This window comes from Passer domesticus, chromosome 2 (genome assembly GCF_036417665.1).
Source record: "Passer domesticus isolate bPasDom1 chromosome 2, bPasDom1.hap1, whole genome shotgun sequence".
Classification (NCBI taxonomy): Eukaryota; Metazoa; Chordata; class Aves; order Passeriformes; family Passeridae; genus Passer; species Passer domesticus.
In genome coordinates, this window is record NC_087475.1 from 86,796,504 (window position 1) to 86,816,582 (window position 20,079).

General features: G+C 43.8%; 2 protein-coding genes across 8 annotated transcripts in view; one reads left to right on the forward strand and one right to left on the reverse strand.

Annotated features, from left to right (window-relative positions):
* Positions 1-431: 431 nt before the first annotated feature.
* Positions 432-10,352, reverse strand: AAMDC (adipogenesis associated Mth938 domain containing). 7 transcript variants are annotated; one of them, XM_064409756.1, is made up of 5 exons: positions 9,880-9,999; positions 8,262-8,400; positions 6,581-6,731; positions 2,234-2,329; positions 432-1,491 (listed from the first exon to the last, which is right to left on the reverse strand). In XM_064409756.1, the coding sequence occupies exons 2-5, from the start codon at positions 8,273-8,275 to the stop codon at positions 1,351-1,353; spliced, it is 402 nt and encodes a 133-aa protein (XP_064265826.1). In that variant the 5' UTR covers positions 8,276-8,400; positions 9,880-9,999; the 3' UTR covers positions 432-1,350. The 7 variants fall into 7 exon arrangements, with proteins under 7 accessions (XP_064265826.1, XP_064265824.1, XP_064265828.1 ...); XM_064409754.1 differs by lacking the exon at positions 9,880-9,999 and adding an exon at positions 9,475-9,866; XM_064409758.1 differs by lacking the exon at positions 9,880-9,999 and adding an exon at positions 6,811-7,052 and having other exon boundaries at positions 8,262-9,466.
* Positions 10,353-10,564: 212 nt separating this feature from the next.
* Positions 10,565-20,079, forward strand: part of RSF1 (remodeling and spacing factor 1) — a 61,049-nt gene continuing 51,534 nt past the window's right edge. Inside the window, exon 1 of the mRNA XM_064409746.1 lies at positions 10,565-10,840. Within this exon, the coding sequence (XP_064265816.1) occupies positions 10,636-10,840 (205 nt within the window). The 5' untranslated portion in view covers positions 10,565-10,635. The remainder of the gene's footprint in view (positions 10,841-20,079) is intronic.

The following is a 20,079-nucleotide window of genomic DNA, read 5'->3' on the forward strand; positions in this document are numbered from 1 at the left end:
GGGTTATGTAAGATTTTGCCTCAAATGTAGCTACACTAACACAAAACAGTGCTGTCATTACAAGACTGCAAGATAAAACTTTCAAGTACTCACTTTCCCTTTGCTTTTACATCACTTTGTATTTTATCAGATAAAAGGTTCTAAATGATTATTAGAGCAAATGGCAGAAAGAGAACATAGTATTTTGTGCATCTTAGGAAAGGTATTGTGCTCTCCTATAAATCTAAGCCTCTCTACTACTGCTTGGATAGCTCCAAGTGCCTCAGGGCTTTTACAGCTTCATCTTGGTATTTTCATTAATACACACAGAATTAATATGCACAGAAAAAGAAATTGTGAACCTGGTGGGAAAAAAAAATCTAAAAAAATCAGTAGGTAGAACTTGTAACTGGCAATATTGATAGAAGCTCACCAAGAACAGCAACCAAGAGAACTGTTTGAATATTCAGTGTAATAATGTTTGTTGGCACAACATTTAAATCATCAGATAATGACCAGTAACAAGTCTCACATGCATCCCCAGCTTGCCAGCAGTGCTTTGCTAGCAGCGATTCAGACTGATGTCCTAGAGATCAATGTTTTATGCTGCAAACTCTAGTTTTGTAACACACATTTCTGATTATTTTAAGCATGTAGAAACTGCTGAACAGATATGTATTAGACAGCTCAATCCCCATTAATTAATTAGAATAAGAAATTAATAAGAAAATTCTTTAAGGCCCAGGTTTTATGCTTATACCCTGTTGACATTTTTTCCCCTTTTTCAGGCTCAATGAAAAATTTAAAAGTGCTCTATTATTGCCAGTTCATAAATTGGCAAATACCCTGACTGAGGTCACCTGCTGGAGGTAAAGTTTTATGTTCCCAGTTTGCTTTTATTTTTTTTTAAACTTATTTATCCAGTGGTGGTAAAGTGCTTCTTTACCACCACCTCATATCTACTATTTGATCGTGCTCATCAGCTATTTTATGGCTGCATTCCAGTAGCCAGTAATGTAATTTTGAGCCATTTTCTAATAAAAGTATTTAAACCATAATTTCCTGATTTAGTGAACAGGTGAAAAGTTAAGTAACAAGACTATGGACAGCCTTCAGAGGAAAATTGGGTCAATCTCAACAATACATGGAAATTATTCTGTAATTAAACAATTTAATTACATTAACAGCCCCGCCTTTTGTGAGCCCTCGATTTGCTTAAATCCTGACCTAACAAAGTGTCTTTGCGCTTTCGATGGTCAGTGCACAACCGCCTTGGCCCGTAAGCCCGCACTCCGCTGAGTGCGAGTGGGTTCAGCAGGGGTGTGTCGGTGTGTCCCGGCGGCGGGCCGGGAGGGCGGAAGGAGCAGCGCTTCAGCAGGTGGAATGGAACACGCCGCCCACTCGGACACCCTGAGCAGCCAGGGCATTGTACTCCGCCACGGCCTTCTCCGTCTGCAGCACCAGCACGTCAATGCCGTTCTTCTTCAGATAGTCCACAGTGGATGCTGGAACCTTGGAAGAGAAAAGGAGATCACAAAAGCAAGAATCAGATTATTTTCCTCTTAAACTGTAAGACTTGTAGAAAACCAGACACTGAAGCCATTTGTTAAGCATGACTTAAGTAACTGCCAGTAGCCAAAATGACAATGCTCGGATAGGTCTAAGATTGATTTTTTTTTTCTTTTCAATAAAGCTACTTTTATACACATACCTCCCCTACCTCTTTAGCACACTTTAAAATGCAGTCCTCTCTTACAAAAATAAACAGAATTGGAACTAAAGGAATTTAATCTAAAGAAGGTGTTATTCATCCCACCAGAAAGCTAAAGACTTGCTTCTCACCAAGTAAAGCTCAGCACTTCTGATCTGAGCTTTCTGTAGCTAGTTTATCTGCTGAAATGACACACTGGCAACAATTGTGACAAGAATGCCTAATTACCAAAGTATTTACAGCAGGCTAGAGGGCCAGTTAGAACCTATTGCAAGAGGAGGGGACATTCTGAAAAATTCTTATTTCATTTGCTCCTGTAGCAGAACATAAACCTGTTTACTGCTTGACATGGACACTAACACAGAGGAGCTCAAATGATGTTTCTTTCAGGACCTGAGGGACCCCTGACAGGAGCTCATTCACACTGATCCTCAATTTTTTCTCTCTCAGTGAAGCATCATCGATTTAATTTTTTTCCTCCTGATCAGAGGGAGAGGGAAAACAAACAGTTCTCCTCATGCTTGTCACAAAACAAAAACCTACCTGCAAAGCCTCACTCATGCCACGACCAATCACCACAGTTTTAACACCCTTCTTGACGACTTCTTCAAGGTCAGCTGGCTGCACTCCTGGAGAATGCTAAGTGTCAGGGAAGGAAAATAATAGTCTGTGTACTGACAGCATCAGCCAGGAAAGCTGTGTCTGTGTGTCCTGAACACAGAGCAGCAGGGTAAATTAGCAGAACCAGAATGTAACAAAACCCTCTTCTGTACATACACACAGTAGATAACATTAGAAACTGAAGAATGTATGTAATATGCAAATGAAGGATGATAATTAATTGGTTGATGGTGAGATTATAATTCCTTATCAAAACCAAAAAGATGCATTACAAATTTCTTAAACATTTATGTCTAACTTCTGGCATTTTATAAATATTAACAGTTAAGGTGAAATCAATAAATTGCAACAATACTGATGTTTGATTTCAAAATGACAAAATCTGCTTGAAAAAAAGATGGTTGCAAGCCAATTTACTCACTTTAAATATAAATAACTCCTCAGATAATTAAAATTATTAAATAATTTTCTTGTTTACTTTGCAAATCTCACCAAAGAGGACTGAAATTTATTGGGTAGCTTAATTTCAGTTAACAGCTTGGATTTCTGCACTATTCTTTATTTTGAGAACAGAATATTTGAATCCAAATACCCCAGAGAAAGAAGGAACTTACACATCACATTAACGGATGTTTAAAAAAGTACACCCACTTACTGCTATTATGCTTTAAACACATGAATGCATAAACACACCTATAATGTTAATAAAACATTATTATGTTACCCTAATTCTCCTCCTGGATTCAGTTTCAGTGTATCTCCATGTGGTCAAAAGTAAGATACTGGAATCCTGTGGCTATAATTTGGCCCCTCTTTGGTGTGTGTTTTTATTTTTAAAATATAATTTTTTTTTTTTTTTGTTAGGAAAATTCTGAAGTTCTGAAGTTTTCAAGAGGTCTGAGTTTCTCACTTGAGTAGGCCATGCCATGATGGACTCATGGAGAATGGAGCAAGTAAGACTTTCCAAACTGAAACAAACACATGAGCTCCTAAAGTTGCAGGTGAAAAAAGCCTTCCATGCAGAGTGCCACTTCCAATAGGTGAATTAAACTTATTCCACAAGAAATTCTTTAGGATGGCTGATGTCTGAAATTGCAGTAACAGAGATGATTCACCTTTATGGTTCTCCAAGTTCAAAGAATCATAGAACAACTCAAGTTGGAAGGGATCCATGAGAATCATTCACAGGACTATCTTGAGCTAAACCACAACTTAAGAGCATCATCCAGATGCTTCTGGAACTCTGACAAGCTTGCTCTGTGATCGCCTCCCTGGAGAGCCTGTTCCAGAGCCTGAGCATCCTCTGGGTGGAAAGCCTTTTCCTAACACTCCATCTGAACATCCCCTTGCAGCCTGACTGCATTTCCATGGGTTCTGCTGCTGGTCACCAGGGAGATCAGCACCTTGCCTGCACTGCCCTGCCTCTGGCAATTTTAGATTGCAATGAGGTCTCACCCCTCAGCCTCCTCTTCTCCAAGATGAACAAGCCAAATGACTCAGGTGCTCCTGATAAGCCTTGCCCTCGAGGCCTTTCAGCATGTTCATCACCCTCCTTGGAACACAGTCTAGCAGTCAGATGTCCTCCTTATGCTGAGATGCCCAAAACTGCGCACAGAACTCGAGGTGGGGCTGCCCCAGTGCAGAGCAGAGCAGAGCAGGACAAGCACCTCCCTCGGCTGTGCTGTGCTTGACACGGTCCAGCACATGTCTGGCCCTTTGGGCTGCCAGGACCAAAGGCTGTGTTCCCCTTAGGCCATTTACATTCCATACCCACACTTGGAATACAGAATTCACTTGAATGGGCAGAGCTTTCTCAGACCAAATCACTCTAAGTACTTGTTTATGACAGAATAGGCAATGCTTTTCCTTTGGGGTTTTTTAAGTAGACTCAAAACTTAGACAAGAAGAATTGGTGTGTTTTACTGCAATTACAATAATTAGAATTCTGGGGAAGGTTTGCTGTCACGTGAGAAGCACTCTTGAGACATGAAATCCACGGAACAAAAAGATTTTCTTTGGTTACACAGGACACTTTGATGCTAATAAGAAACTAGTGTTACTAAAGGAAACATGTAACATGATGAAATAACTGTATCATTGTTGATTTGACAGCAGATTTTCCTGCCTGCTCTGTTCTCTGGCCTTCATTTCAGCAACACCTACGTCTTTTCTTCTGCCATTAGCAGATGGCACAGAAATGCAGCCAGCCAGGGAGAGAGGGTGCCATTCATCTCCAAGGGTTAAGGCCACAATAACTGTTAGTGCTCAGTTACAGAACCTTGCAGGGCCAGTTATACAATTTTCCTGATGAAAGAATGCTTCACTAGACAGCAGTGTGACAGCAGAGGAGGAAAGGAAGCAATTTATTTCCAACTAGAGTGTAGGACAGGACCAGCACTGCTTGTTTTCCACACTTCAGTTCCAGCTACCTCCAGGAAAAACATGCTTAAGGAAAGTAGGTAAATTACTCCATCTTTAAAAAACTGGGCAGAAAATGCAGCTGTTGAATCTCACTGTTTCCAGTGCTGACAAAATTAAATTTTTGACAGTTCTTCTCAACATTGGAGATGCAGTCTAGAAAAAGCTTAGTTATAGTCTTAATATTTGTTGTTTGCTATTTATTTTAAAAGAAAATCACCTCACTCCTCAGCTGCAAGGGTAGAACTGACCTAAAGCAAGAGCTGTACAAGTGACTTATCTACGGCCTTACTTTAGATATGGTATTTTTCACTTCCTGATGAAATAAAAAGGATGCCAGAAAACCTACCTCTCCAGAGAACCCAACCATTCTTTTTCTCCTCCAATTTTAATTTAACATTGACTTGTTTTTCAAGTCCTCTAAAAACTTATGGATTTAAACGTCGTACTTATGACAAGAAGATATTCCTTGTTAGAAACTTTCAAACGAAAGCTCAGTCTCCTAAATGTTAGTAAGTGCTTATAATTTGAAACCAAAAATTTCCAGCAGTTGGAATAAATATAAAAATGTGATTGGGATGGGAACTAGTTGGGAACTTTTTGGCTATTGTTACCTGTTCTGCTTCTCCAGCCATGTGAATATAAAGCACACAAATGACCTTGTCAAACAAGCAGACAGCAACTCTCACCACAAAACCCAGCTCTTTGAACAGCCAGTGAAAACTTATTTTTTAATAACCAGGCCATAAATGAAATACATTTTAGAAGGTTACATACACAGCTACCTTTTCCTCTGCGAGGTGCAGATATCTTTGCAAGACAGCAGCACCTTTCTCTTGGTGTTACATATTCTGCATAAACTGAACTCTGACGGGTTAAAAAAGTTCTATTCTCCCAAAGATTACAGATGAAGTTACAAATCCAAATGCTTTGCATTTCAGTTGTGTCAAAATGAATCCAAGAGAGATGCATCCTCTGCATGGATACAGTCTGCAGGTGCTGGTCACTACATTGTTATTTTGTGCTTTAACTTTTGCTTTGAAAGTGTGGAACTTCTTTTTTCCTAGCCAATCATCTATCCCAGTGCAAGTCCTAATATGGGGAGAATTATCAACATCCAGTTCCTATTGCAATATATGCTATACTGCTTCTAAATCTGAAACATCAATACTGCTCCATGTACTTTCATCCAACTCTGATTGCATTTACAATAAACCTTAAAAATTACAAGGGCAAGCACTTAGTATATGGCTACCAAGAGAAGTCACTGTGTGATTAGCAAGACTGTGAGCTTTTCACAGAGAAAATAGTGCATGAGACACTGTATATGCATATTCTTCCTCTAAAATATGTACAAGGGACCCCAAGGAAAAGGATGAAAACTAAACCACATGCAATGTTGTCTTCCAAACATGCAAGGTCAGTTACTGTCTATATTTTTTTTTTTACTTTTCATAATTTCTTTTCCTATCTCACTCAAGATAACTTTTGGTTAGATAGTCTTAAGAGAGGTTGTTCCTGGAATCTTATGACAATTTCACTCTTAAAGAGATGAGGAATATTGTTTGAGAGCTCTAAGGTGTGTGAGAGTTGTTTGGTGAGGGTGGCTGTCAGAACTCACGGTAACAGTTGCTATATCCTGCTGTGTGTAGGACATAGTGGGACTGCAGCCCTCTGATCCCCCCACAAAGTCACCTCCAAAACATTCACTCAGTTCTCACCAGGAAAATCTAATTGGCTAGGTGAAATAAAAAGGCAGCTCACTGAATTTCTGGCTGGAACTTTAACATTGTTCTCTGGACCATCCTCAGAGTCCTGTTTTAAAGGCAGGGCACTAAACAGCAAACTTACATTAGTCCCGGTTTCTCGCCAATCCCATGTCCGGCTTCCTCCTGGCCATACTTTGCAATCCTTATATGTTGTAGAGCAGCCTTTCACCTTCATCTGACCCCAAGAAAGGGAAGCAATTTCAGGGGAAGACATCACAAAGTTGAACCGAAGTCTGGAAAAAGGATATTTAATACTTAACATCAGGCCAACATATGCAGCACGTTAATAAAAATGGAAAACTCTGTCCTCACCCCAAGGAGCTAGGAAGGAAATGCTGTTACAGACTTTATCCACATGGGTTTGTGACAACAGACTTGAACTGAGCATCAGCAGATTTGCTGAATTACCAGTCCTCTTGGGGATTTTGTGCAGGATTTGGGGCAAATCATTTTACGTGCTAAATCTGTTCAAGTATTGGATGTTCAACTTCTAAAACTATCAACAGGGATCAGGTCCCAGAATATCCTCTCACATCTGGGTTTTAATCTTCTCCCTAAAATGAACAATGAGGATTATAATAATTTCCTAAAATATCAGAAATCTGCACTATTTCATTGGCCACTTTCTTCTTTTACCATTACAGTGATAAATGACATTAAAAGGAAATGCCAAATAAGCCCAACAGTAAAGCCATGAACCAAACAGTGTCCCTGTCACATTGCTACAGAAAACAAGACTTTCAGGGATGTCAAGGGGTCGAGCCTTTCCCCAGACACTGCTGACAGAGACCAACTCCTCCAGGATTATGCATCCAAATAAGAACTTGTCCAATTGTTTGAGCTCCATCTTCATTGTTTCAACTTAAATCCATTATTTCTAATCCTTTCTGTTGGGGACAAGTAGAACAGCTTAATATTTGTCTTTTTAATATTTTGTTTTGTTTTGTTTTCTTGAGGATTTCACTCAGTATTCTTCTTTTATTTAATTTAGATTAAATAAACATCCCTTCAGTCATGTTTTCTAAGTCTCTGCTTATTTTCTCCCTTTTTCCTTTAGCAGCCAACCACTGGTACACATCTTCCTCTGATGTCTGTTGCCTAGAACTTGACAAAGCCTTATCAGTGTACCTGTAGCCCAACAGCTTTTTGGTGAGTGCCACAGTGATGCTGGGATCTGCTCCCACAATCACCGCTGGGCACCAGCCAGGCAGGGACTGCCTCACAAGGCCCCGTGCCAGCTCCCCACAGAAGCTTTCCCCTCCTCAAGTCCCTCAGGTACTGCAGTCTGATTGCTGTGGTGATTCTGGCAGTGAATGCAAAGAGAGGAATCACAGGGGGATGATAGCCTGGAAATGTTTGGACTAGTGTGGCAGTCCACTGACTCATCTCCAGGGCACAGTCACCTTTCTGCCCTTCCAAGTCCCACATTTTGAAGAAAACTTGATGTTTCTTCAGTAGAAAGAAGTCCACCTCTGCCTAAACCAGAACATCTATGTGTCAGATCCTTCCAGATACACAGATTCTCATCCTTTATTTTTTAATTGTTTACATTTACCAGGAATTGAATAGTTTAAATTCATTACACGAACCCTGGCAGCACAGATTAAAGGCGTTGCCCTTGCAAAAGATAAATCTTTGGATGACCATGCTTCCAGTTGTCCTGGAAGCCTCCCTTCCTGTCTTGCACGTGCTACAAAAGGTGCAGCACTGCCAGACAGGATGTGCTCTCCTTGGATTGCCAGAAGCAGATCTCAGTATCCCACCTAAAACACTGCATGAAGGAAGAAGCGCACTGCTTTGGATTCAGCACAGGACTGAGTGTGCCAGAGGTGCTTCTCACACAGGACAGTGGGGCAACTCTTCTCCTCCTCACTCCTGAGTGAAGTTAGTGGCACGTGTGTCCTGTCAAACAGGAAGCAAGGCAAGCAGCTAGAGGGGACTAAAACTTGCTTGGATTAATACAGTCTAGATTCTCTCATGGCACACCCATGATGCAATGGACTGAAACAAGGATTTGTAAGATTATTTTTCCAAAGGTCTGCCTGAAGAGATATTCTAGCTGAAGAAATAACCAGCAGTAGTCCCAACAGAATGAAATCAAAGAGTAAAGGCTGAAGAAAGCACCCAGAACCTGTCTCTGAAGAATGAAAATAATTTTTGCCTGTGCTACTTTTCAGATGAAATGGCAGAATTAGACCTGGAGGTTAGACGTAGGTGAATGAACAATAAGATGATCAGGAATACCACCTTCCCCAATCCAAACAGCATCACAAGGCTGAAACTGTGCAATCAAACAGGCACAAACTGCAAATGGGAGAACAAGGATTCCATGCTATCTTTTATAAACAGCATAAAAATAAGTAAATAGCAGAAATGAAGCAACAAAACTTACAAGGCACAAATAAGAATTTATCCTCTAAAACTATTTCCTATAATAGTGCTAGTAAGATTATCAGGCCACTAGAATAAATAAGAACATCTTAGAGTGAGAATGAACCCATTGGTAGAAACTTTGAGCATCCTTTGATGTAGAGCATGGCTCCTCAATTACTGAGGACCAGGAAAATAGTTCTCAAACAAATTATTTTTTTAATTATTCACTGTGAGAAAGGTAAAGTATTAAAACATACATTAACACTTAAGATCAAAAGAAGCCTTGAGTTAAATTGCTTGCAAGTACAACCTAAAATTGCAATTTCTGCAAACTGCAGTAGTCCAAACACAAAGAGACAAGGAGCAGAAATGGCTCAGAACTCTACAAGTAAAGTCATGAGAGTTTTAAAACTTCAGAAATAAAAGAAGTAGAACTTAAAAGGAGGCAAAACGCATGTTTATGCCAGGAGACTATACTGAAAGATAGAAACAAAGTGGCGGATAAGGATGGCAGAAGGCAAAAGTAGCTGAGAAGGAAGCGGAAGAAAGCTGAGATTGAATTGCAGTTGGGCAAGCTGGTGGACTTTAAGATTGCCAGCGCACCTTTCTTCTGTGGAGGTAACCAGCAACAAATGAAATAAAAGAGGTGAACGAGCGCAGTGCGCCCGATGACATCTTATTGAGACGCTGAAGAAGGAAAGGACGTTTTGTAAAATCCAAGGGGCAACCTGAGACTGAAGAGGATACAAGGGGTAGAGTAAATCGGTGTACGTGAAGTTTTGGGCAGAACAAATTCCTGTAAGGTGTCAGACGACAACGTGGTTCTCCAGCGCTGCCCGGGAGCAGGGTCAGGAGGCGGGCAACTTCCCATTCCAGGGAATACAGCAGCCAGAGGAAGGTCAGGATTAAAAACTGACAGCAGCAAGGCGAATAGAAAGGACGGGAGAAGTTCAGATCAACTGTGTAGGGAGGGGGAAGGGGTCAAGTTCACGAAGGAGGAAAACACACTTTGGGAATTCGGCAATTGCTTTCCGCCGGGGAGCCTTGTGACGGCAGCCAACCGGGGCGGTCACGGGGACCCGGCAGCCAGAGAAGAGTGAGGGGAGCAGCACTTTGTGAGTACAGCGCAGAGAAGCGAGGAGACGAGCAGGGAGGACGCTGAGGAGCACCGCGGGAGGGGTGGAGGGAGGCAGCTGGGAAGGGAAGGCGCAGCTCAGGACGGCCCGACACACGGCCGGGCGTGACGGGACACACGGGACACACGGGCCGGGACACACGGGACACACGGGCCACACGGGCCGGGCCACACGGGACGGGACACACGGGACACACGGGACACACGGGCCGCCAGAGCCGCCCGCCCGCTGCCCTCGCGCCGAGGCTCCCTCGCGCGCCCGCACTCACCGCCCCGCGCGCGCGACCCCGCTGCCCCGCCAGGCTCCGCCTCCGCCCGGCCCCGCGGGGAGGGGGCGGGGCCTCCAGCCTGCCACGCTCTCATTGGGCAGCGCTCCCCGCCGGTCCCGCCCCCCGCCCTCTCCGATTGGTCGGCCCGCGGGCCTACCCCCGCCCCTGCCCCGCCTTGTTTTCATTCCCCCTCGCCGCGCGCGGCGGAGGGGAGCCGGCTCGCGCCGCTCTGGCCGCCGCCCCCTGCCCTCCCCTGCCTTCACCGTCCCCCCGGTGCATTGTGGGATAGTGGCGGCCCGGCCCGGCAGCGCCCCCTCCTCCCTCCCCCTCCCCAGCTCCTTCTCCATCCCCAGGTCCAAGATGGCGGCGGCGGCGGCGGCGGCTCCTCCGGCCCCATCCCCGCCGCCCCCTGCCCCGGCGGGCCCGCGCTGCCCGGGCTCCTGGCCCAACTTCGCCGTTGTCTGCTCCTTCCTCGAGCGCTACGGGGCCCTGCTGGACCTGCCCGAGCTGCCCTTCCCGGAGCTGGAGCGCGTCCTGCAACCGCCGCAGGAGCCCGGAGACCAGGGTAAGCGACTCCCATAGCGCTCCCGCCCGCCCGCTCCGGGCGGCCGGCTGGGGGGGCCCGGGGGGCGGAGGGGGGGCCGGGGCTGTCCCCCCCCCGCCTCCTCCCGGCCCCGGGGGTGGAGCGCGCCGAGGGAGAGGAGGGGCCTGGGATTCCCGGGGGGAGGGGAGCCCTCTCTCCCTGTTTTTTCGGGGGGGAGCAGCTATTTGTGTGTGTATGCTGGGGGGAGAGCTGCCTGCCCCCGCGGCGGGCACGGGAAGGAGGTGGGGGCCTTCCCCTTCCCCTCTGCTCCCTCTGGAGCCGCCTGTGACCCCCCTCCGTCCCTCCCTCCCCCCCCCCGCTTCCCTGGGTTCGTTCCCGAGCTCTGTGCGGGTGGGACTCCTTGCAGAAAACAGGCATAAGACGAAATAACTATTTTCGTTCAGCTTGGCGCTGGTAGCCGGTCTCTCTTCCACCTCCTCCTTTCCCCACAGCTTGGGGGGCGCTTCGCAGCCTCTCCCCCCCTCCCCCCAATGTCTCTGCCCGTTTTTACCTCTCCCCCGAAGCAAGAAGGGCGCACACATGTGCAAACACATGGGAATGTCCCGATCCCCAGTGACCCCCCCCCCCCCCGTCACCTCGGTGTATCTGCGATGAGGAACGGGGGTCACGGAGAAGCCCTGAGCCCCCCCACGGCCGCTGCTGCGGGCCGTCTCCTCCCCACAAACACAGCCAGCCATTGTGTGCCACCTCCATCCCTCTTTTCTCCCCCTCCTCCTCCCCCATCCCCTCTTCCAGTGGCGGGGGGGACACGCCGTGTGCTCGCTGCTGCTCCCCCGCCGCCACCTGAGACGTGCGAGGTGGAGGCACAGGTTACGCACTCCGCTGTTCGCTTTCGAGCCGCGCTCCTCTCCTCTCCTCCTCCCTCTCCAGCAGCAGGTTTGCCTGCCAGACTCCCTAATCCCGGCTGCCCGCGATGGATGCGGGAGGGCCCGGGCCAAGAGAGCAGCCTGGGGAAGGAGGGCTGTGTGGAGGCGGCCACGGGAATACAGAGGGGAGGGAGCTTGTTGCTCTTGATCTCTTGTCTCTGTTATTCGTTTGGTTGTTGCCTCTGCACTCTTGCCACATAGGGAGCCCGTGCAGCCCACGGCGCATGCTCGGCGAGGCCCCTTGGAAACTTCCTGCTGCTGGAGAATCCCGGCTCGGGGCTGCTCCTGCTCCCACAGCCCCGGCTGCCCTTCCCCAAAACGCGCTCCCTCTCGCCTCCTGCCCCGCCAAGCCCACCCTGGCTGGGGCGGGGAAGGGGGGTTATGTGATTAAATCGGCGTGTAGGTGTTTCCTCTTATAAAGGAAGTTGTATTTTGCTAAGTGCAGATGTCCTGTTCTGTCAATTCACAGCAGCCACTGCTGAAACGGAGTGACATATGATGCATGTGTTTCCTCCTCGTGTTGTCTGTCAATATGAAAGAGACAGCTGAAATCTACAAAATTCTTTAAACAGGGTTATCTTTGTGGGAAACTTACGTTTAATTCCCCACCATTCCTGTACCTCTTATGTTATATAAAGGACTCTCGATTTTGAGAAACCGTTTAGAAAAAACGTTGTTTTGTTAAACTGTTGCAAAACTTATTAATAAAAACTGCCAACACATTTAAAAGTTTGAATTTTTTAGTGAAAACAGTAATTTTAAGTGGTGTTTGCAAAGAAAACTTAATGCACTGTGTGGCATGAAGTGAGTGGATATGTAAGAGTAATTTAGTTGTGTGAACTGCAAAATAAATGAAACTGAAAGGGTGAGATAGCAGCCTGTGTTTTAAAAAAAATGCATTTTATTAAAAAAACCTCAAACATCATAATTTCTGATGACTTTTAATTGCATGATGGTGTTTGTCAACAGGGTGGTGTTTACTGCATGACTCTTTCCTGAAAAGACTTCAAATGACTTGTGTTATGGAGTTTGCTTTATGGGTTGATTTGATTCCTGTCAAATGTTTAAACTTTTCTTTGTATTGCCCTTCCTGTTTGGCAAGGGACAGGTTATTTTCCCTGCTTTAGAATACTCCCCCCAAATGGGAGCAGATGCAGCTTCTGAAAACGTAATGTCTGAAGTACTGGGGTTCTTTGCTTGTGCCTGGAGTAGCTGATGTAAGTGTAGAGATCATTCTCATCTCTGAAAAAGAAAGTGTGGAGGTGTGACAAACAAACTTGGATAAATCTTGATGTTTTGTCTGATAGTTGTTGGGTGTCTTGGATATCTTTTCCTTTGATAAAACCAATTTGTTTGGCTTGGTCTGTGGTCTTGGGCTGTAGTACACATTATTACTGGTGTGTTTTATGTTTTTGGGAAAATGTCTGTAGTGACCAGGTTTTCTGCATGATTTTTACTTCAAGTAGCCCTCAAGGTGGTGTTTTTAAGGGTACAAGTTATAAAGTTGCTAAACACTGATGGTATACTGAAGGGATTCTTTTATTGCTAAATATCTGTAATTTACAACTGTGTGTAGTTTTCCTTGGAATGCAAAAGAATTTTGATTTCAATTTGCAATGTACAGTTAGTTTCACTTTTGATAGCATTGCTTGACAGTGGATTTGCAGTGACATAATAACATTTAAATAAATATCTATGGAACCTCAAAGTGTTGGGTTCTTTCTCCTGAATTTTTTAGAAACTGGAGCAAGACTTAAATCTCAACTGTGACATGAATCCTATTTGTAACTCTTCTTCATATTACTTTCGCAATCAAGTAAGGGAATCAGTAGTTTGAGGGTTTCCTTAATTATCTTTAAAAATGTTTTGATGATCAGCAGTTTAAAAATGTGAGGGTGTTTTTTTGTTTGATTTTTTTTTTAAGCATGGCCTATATTGTCTTGTCTGAAGAGTTACTCTTGGGAGATGCCAGCAGAAGTTACTTTCTTTATATTATGATCCCCAAGGAGAACAAGGAGCTTAAGTTTGGATGTTGTTCAGTAGTTGTATAAGAGTCATATTTTCTTTCCTGTTAACAAGTAGAACAAAGTACTTGCTCATTATTAAGGAAGCAAGGTATAACCTTTCTGTACAGGAGGGGATGCTGAGCAGATGCTGACAGCTAGGAAGCTATCATTTATTTCTTAGAGGCTTTTTAGACTTTTGTTATCACATAGACAGCACTTGAACTTTGCTGTATTACTTCTCCTTAACTGAGAATTTCAAGGCAAACAGTGAGGACAGCAGTGGTCAGGTATGAATAGTTTTCAGTAGTAGTCTGACTAATTGAGATATCAAATTAACCTGTGTTAGTAGCATGTTAGATGCTTTAACCGACTGTACAGAGGTTGGGATTTAGTGGGTAATGTAAAACATACTTGATTGGGAAAATAAGAATGTATGGTGTTGATTTCACCCCTCACTATTGAATAGTGGGATAAACTGATAGATCTGGAAACAGTCTGTTATTTATAAAAGCTCTGTGATAAAATAGCTTAATTTTTCTGGCTGGTGGCTCATCTAAAAGTTGCAACCATTCAAAAAAAAGTATATGAATTATAGTTATCTGGTGAAGATTTTATTTTATGAAGAATAATTGTCTTACCTTTTTGGGTGCTTATTCTTGCTTTAAGTACAATGTTGTGACTAGGGTTACAGTTTTGACAATCTTGAATGTCTTAGGAAGGAGGTAAAGTTGAGTGTCTGTCAAGATGGTCACAGTGTTAACTCACAAAATTTGCTAGTTGATATGCCTGCAGAAGTAAATTGTTTTTTATAGGGTTTATTAAAAAGTAACTGCTGTGATTTAAGCCCAGTTGGAAGCTCAGCCCCGTGCAGCCACGCACTCACTGTCCCCTGGTGGGATGGGGGAGAGAATCGGAAGGATAAAAGTGAGCAAACCAGTGGGCTGAGACAGGCAATTTGTTAGGGAAAGCAAAATGAGGAATTTGTTCACCACTTGCCATGGGCAGGCAGGTGTTCAGCTCCAGGACAGCAGGGCTCCATCACGTGTAAGGGTGGCTTGGGAAGACAAATGCCATGGTTACCAATGTTCTAGTCTTTCTTCTTGCCCCAGCTTTACATGCTGATCGTGACACCATATAGGCTGGATATCCCTTGGGTCATTTGGGGTCAGCTGTCCTGCCTGTGTCCCATTCCAACTCCTTGTACACCTCCAGCTCCCTTACTGGTGGGGTCTGTGGGAGCAGCAAAAGCTTTGGCTCTTTGTGAGCACTGCTCAGCAATAACAAAAGCATCTTGCTGTTCATGGGCACCGGTTGCCCAGAGAAGCTGTGGCTGCTCCATTCCCTGGAAGTGTTCGAGGCCAGGAAGAATGGGGCTCTGAGCAAGCTGGTCTAGTGGGAGGTGTCCCTGCTGATGACAGGAGGTTGGAATTAGATGATCCTAAAGGTCCCTTTCAACCCAAACCGTTCTAGGATGATCAACACTGTTTTGAGTACAAATCCAAAACACAGCCCCATACCAGCTACTATGAAGAATATTAACTCCAAGTCCATCACAGGAACCCAATATATGATTTTAGGTGGAACTTCTGGTGGCTGAGAGCTGTCATTACAACCACTTTGCTGTACTTTTAGATGCAAAACTAAGGTAATGATACAGATCATTCTGCATTATGCTGTGGTACTGCATCTCCTTTGCCTCTGCTGGCTTCCAAAGGCAAAAGTGCAAACTGGAACAAATTATCACAGGAAAGCAATACTTGTTCTTGTTCTTACAAACATATGCTATAGTGGCTTTTTTGTTTGCTTGGGATTTTTTTTTAGTTTTTTTTTTCCCTAGGGTTGTTTTTTGTTGTTGCTGTTAGGATTTTTTTGAGCAAGTTATTACTTGCAGTAGAAGAGAATTTGCAAATTTAAATAGTAAAAAATGTGGTAGAGGGGAGCAAAAACTGTATTTGTATTTAGGGCTGTTTTTAAGGAACCATGCTATCAAGTCACTGCCTCTTTTGTGTTGGTAAATAGCTTGAGAATCAGTATAAATGTTAATTAAGCACTTGGTATCTTGTGAATAAAAGTATTAGTAGAATATTAGCTTGCACAACAGAAATCTAATTTTACACATGACTACGCAAAACACTTGCTGGTTTGCCAGGTTCCCTGGTGAGTGAATGGGAGAACCTCTCCCGGAGGTGAATGGCATCTTCCAAAGTGTGCTAGGCTGCATTAGCTCATCGATTTTTGCAGGCTTTTCTTAGCAGTGTGGCATTTGATTTGTTCTTCATTGAAATGGTCACAAGTACACATGCTTTGTGTGTTCTTTCAGTAAAATTGCATCACAATCTTGTTGGTGAAGACCATGCTAAAGGTGGTCTTGAAAACAGCAAGTGAATTTTGTGTGGATTTCCAATCTGAAGCACTCTTCCATACTCTCACTGCAGCTCAAACTTCTTTATCACCTTTGACTCTTGGCAGTCACCCTGACAGGCTGACCTAGCCTGGAAGATTGTTGCTTAATTACAGCATGAATGTGTTACGTTTGTTTGGAGTGTCGTAATAAAACTGCTCTGTACATGTTGACCGCGGTTTAAATGATTTAAAGAAAGATATGGTGAGGTGCAAATGCATGGTAGGAGGTTCATTTCTCTGGATCTTTTCTCCCCTTTTATGTCTCTATAATGAGTGCCTAGGTTAAGGGCAGGCCACTTATGGAAAATCTGTGCAAACCATTTATAGACATAACCTGTTACTGAATTGTAAACCTGAAAAAAAAGTCTTTGGGGTTATCAGGACATACTACCAAAGCAGCAAGTTCTATTTTATAAGGTGCTGTCTTTTTCTTGATTCTTCTAGACATCTAAAACATTTTTTCAAATTAGCTTGGATATTGAAATAATTTGTTTTCAGTAGGTTATGTCTGTGGTTTTTTTATTTTCATTCCAATACCTCTGGAAAGCAATACAATGTTAGACTCAAGGGCTCTTGACCATTCTCCGAAGAAGTTAACTATTAACATTGACTCGAACTGCTGTTGAATATATATATACATAGAAGAAAGATACATGAAATTTTGTGGCTGTTTAATGTAACAAGCCAATGTTACATTAAACATGTCTATCTAATGACATGGAGCTTGACAGACTTTCAAGCTCCAGATTGGCTGTGCTCCCAATGATAAAGGTAGTGAAATGATGTTCTGTTAATGTGATTGATTTTTTTTCCTTGTATTTAGTTTTTGATAATCAAGCATGTTTGTGTGCTACTGATCAGAAGCTACAGGGTTTGATGTGACTCTTAGGTAAAGTTGTGATACGTTGCAGTAACTTGTCATGTCCACAGACGATTGGTTAGTATTAAAAGTAGGTGATAAATGTGATATGGAAGTGCTGTCAAACATTGCTTCACTTTAAATTTAATAATTGATATTGTACATAAGATTTATTACCTGGTTTCAGTGAAGAACGATTAATTCATGTGGTGTCCTCTTATGTAAATGGCCAAGTTCCGACATATAATGTTCTTAGTGTCTGTAGTGCTGGGTGGGTGGAGTTTGTTCTCATATTATATATTGCTGCATCTTCCTCATTAACATATTAAGTATGGGGCTGCATTGATATCAGAAGCTTTCTTCTGCCCTAAAATTGTATCAGGAGTTAATGCTTTTAATCAGCTCTGCACACCTGAGTGTTTGTCTTTTCACACCCAATGAATAAGAAATTTTAACTGCTGTTCTGAATCAGTCAAGTAGTTTTCACCTTTATGCAGGCTGACCTGACTGTGTTTGTGGAATGTATGCATATAATAGTGCCTTCCTGCTGTATTTAGGGACTGAACCAAAACATTTATGTCAAAGCCATTAATCCACCACCTGTTAGTTAAATGCTGCATTTTTAACTTAGCAGCTAACTACTGGAGAACAAAAATGTAGCTAGTGAACTTTGGAACTTGGTGTATTTCTTCTGTGCTTGTTTCATTTTTTTACTGTGATGGAGGCTCTACACTCGTGTTTCTAGACACCAAATTAAATCATTCTTTGAAGATAGACTCCATTGGCTTGGAGATGATATCCTGAAACAGCGTAACAGGGTTAAATCTGGAGAAAGTAAGTAGCAGATCATTCTTGCACCAACTTCATGACAAATAAGTCTCTAATGCAGAATAAACTCGTCACTGTAGATTAATCTGATGTTAAGGTCACTGGGCCACATCTACACATGCTTTTCAATCATTCATTTAAGGAGTGAAGTTTACCTTGGAAATAATTATCTCATAATGATTCCTATTTTGTTAGTTTTTCCATGGGGAGACTTCACACCTTTATGAGTGTTGGGCTGGCATGTCAGCTCATCCCAGTGTGCTTTCATATTTATGCTGTTAATGCAGTTTTAGGTTGACTCCACATCTCATGAACCAATGTAGAAGCCAGGAAAACACTGTACTTCTGGTGAGAGAAGCAATTCAGTCTCTTGCCAGTAGCACTGCCCATCTGAAAGATGGCAGAATGCCATATGGAATGGAAAAAACGAACTTGGGACACTGCTCTTCAGGCACAGATGAGCTACAGAGCATCTGAGGCCCCCTCACAAAGCTCAGCCTTCCTAGGGATTGTGCAGGTTCTGTTGGAGCATGTGTCTCCATCAAGGAAGAGCAGTATGCTTTCAGTAGGTGGCTCTATTGAATTCCAAAACAGATTGGATAGTACAGATCTAGAGGAAAAGCTTCTGATATTACTTCCAAGTCAGAGTCTTATTCAGGACAAGTGTATAAGAACCAGGAATATTGGTGGAAATTCTTGTGGCCAGTGTGAGATGGTGCTCAGTGAAAGCAGTTCCATGGCACTGCTGTACTGTAGTACGTAAGTATTGGAGAACTTTGTAAACATCAAAGTGAGTTGTGTGTGACCCTATTATCACATGTAAGATGGAAGTTATGTTTTAGGAGCAATCCATCAGCACTTTGCCTTGGCCAACTTCAGAGGTTTGCAGAAGCTCTAAGAGTTTCTCAGAATATTCTCCCTGTGCACATCTTTGTAGCTCAGGGTCTTCCTGAGTTTTCAGCACTTACCATGAACTTCTTTTCTCTTGTTTGGGATTACTGCAAGCTGTATTGTCTAGTGTAAGAACAGTTAACTGATAGACATGTACAATTATTAGTGCCCACTGCTTGGTACATACACTTCTGAGCTCATCCCAAAGCTGACATTGAGATTACAGAATCACAGAACAGGTCAGATTGGAAGGGAAAACAGTGGGTCATCTGGTCCAACTTCTGTGCTCAATCAGGGTCATCCTAGAGCACATTGCACAGCATTGCATCCAGACAGTTCTTGAATAACTCCAGCGGGAAACTCCACAACCTCTCTGGGCAGCCTGTTCTGGTGCATGGTCATCCATACAGTAAAGAAGTTTTCTCATAATCAGGTGCCATTTCCTGTGCATCTGTTTCTGCCTATTGCCTTGTGTCGTAGTGCTTGGCACCACTGAGGAGAACCTGGATCTGTCTTCTTGGCACCCTCCCTTTTGATATTTACATGGATGAGATCCCTTCTCGGCCCTCTCTTCTCAGAGCTGAACAGGCCTCAGCCTTTCCTTCTAAGAGAGATGCTCCAAACCCTTAACAATTTTCCTAGCCCTCCCCTGGGCCTGCTCCAGGAGCTCCATGTCTCTCTTGTACTGAGGAGCCCAGAATTGGACAGCACTCCAGACGTGGCCTTACCGGGTCTGAGTGGAGGGCAGGATAACCTCCCTCGCCCTGCTGGCAATGGTTTCTCTGAGTCACCACAGGATACCATTGGCCTTTTTAGCAACAGGGGCACTGCTGCCTCATGGACAGCTTGTTGTCCACCAGCAGCCCTGGGTTCTTCTCTGGAAGGAGCAGAGCTGCTTTCCAGCAGGTCAGCCCCCAGCCTGTGCTGCTCTGCGAGTTTATTCTTTCCCAGGTGCAGCACCCTGCATCTGCCCTTGTTGAATTTCAAAAGTTCCTCTCTGGCCATATCTCCAAAGTGTCATGGCCCTTCTGAAGGGGGCTTCACAGCCCTCTGCAGTGTTGGCCACTCCTCTCATCTTTGTGTGAATTTGCTGTAGAGTAATCTGTCCCTTCATCCAAGTCATTGGTGGATAAGTTAAATACCAGGCTCAGTACAGAACCTTGGGGAACACTGCTAGTGACAGGCCTCCAACTAGACCCTGTGTTGCTGATTGACCTTTTGGGATCTGCTGTTCTACCTTGCTGTCTACTCATCCAGTCCACACTTCCTGAATTTGTCTATGAGAATGTTGTGATAGACAGTGTCAAAATCCTTGGTGAAGTCACAGTTCACAGTATCCACTGCTTT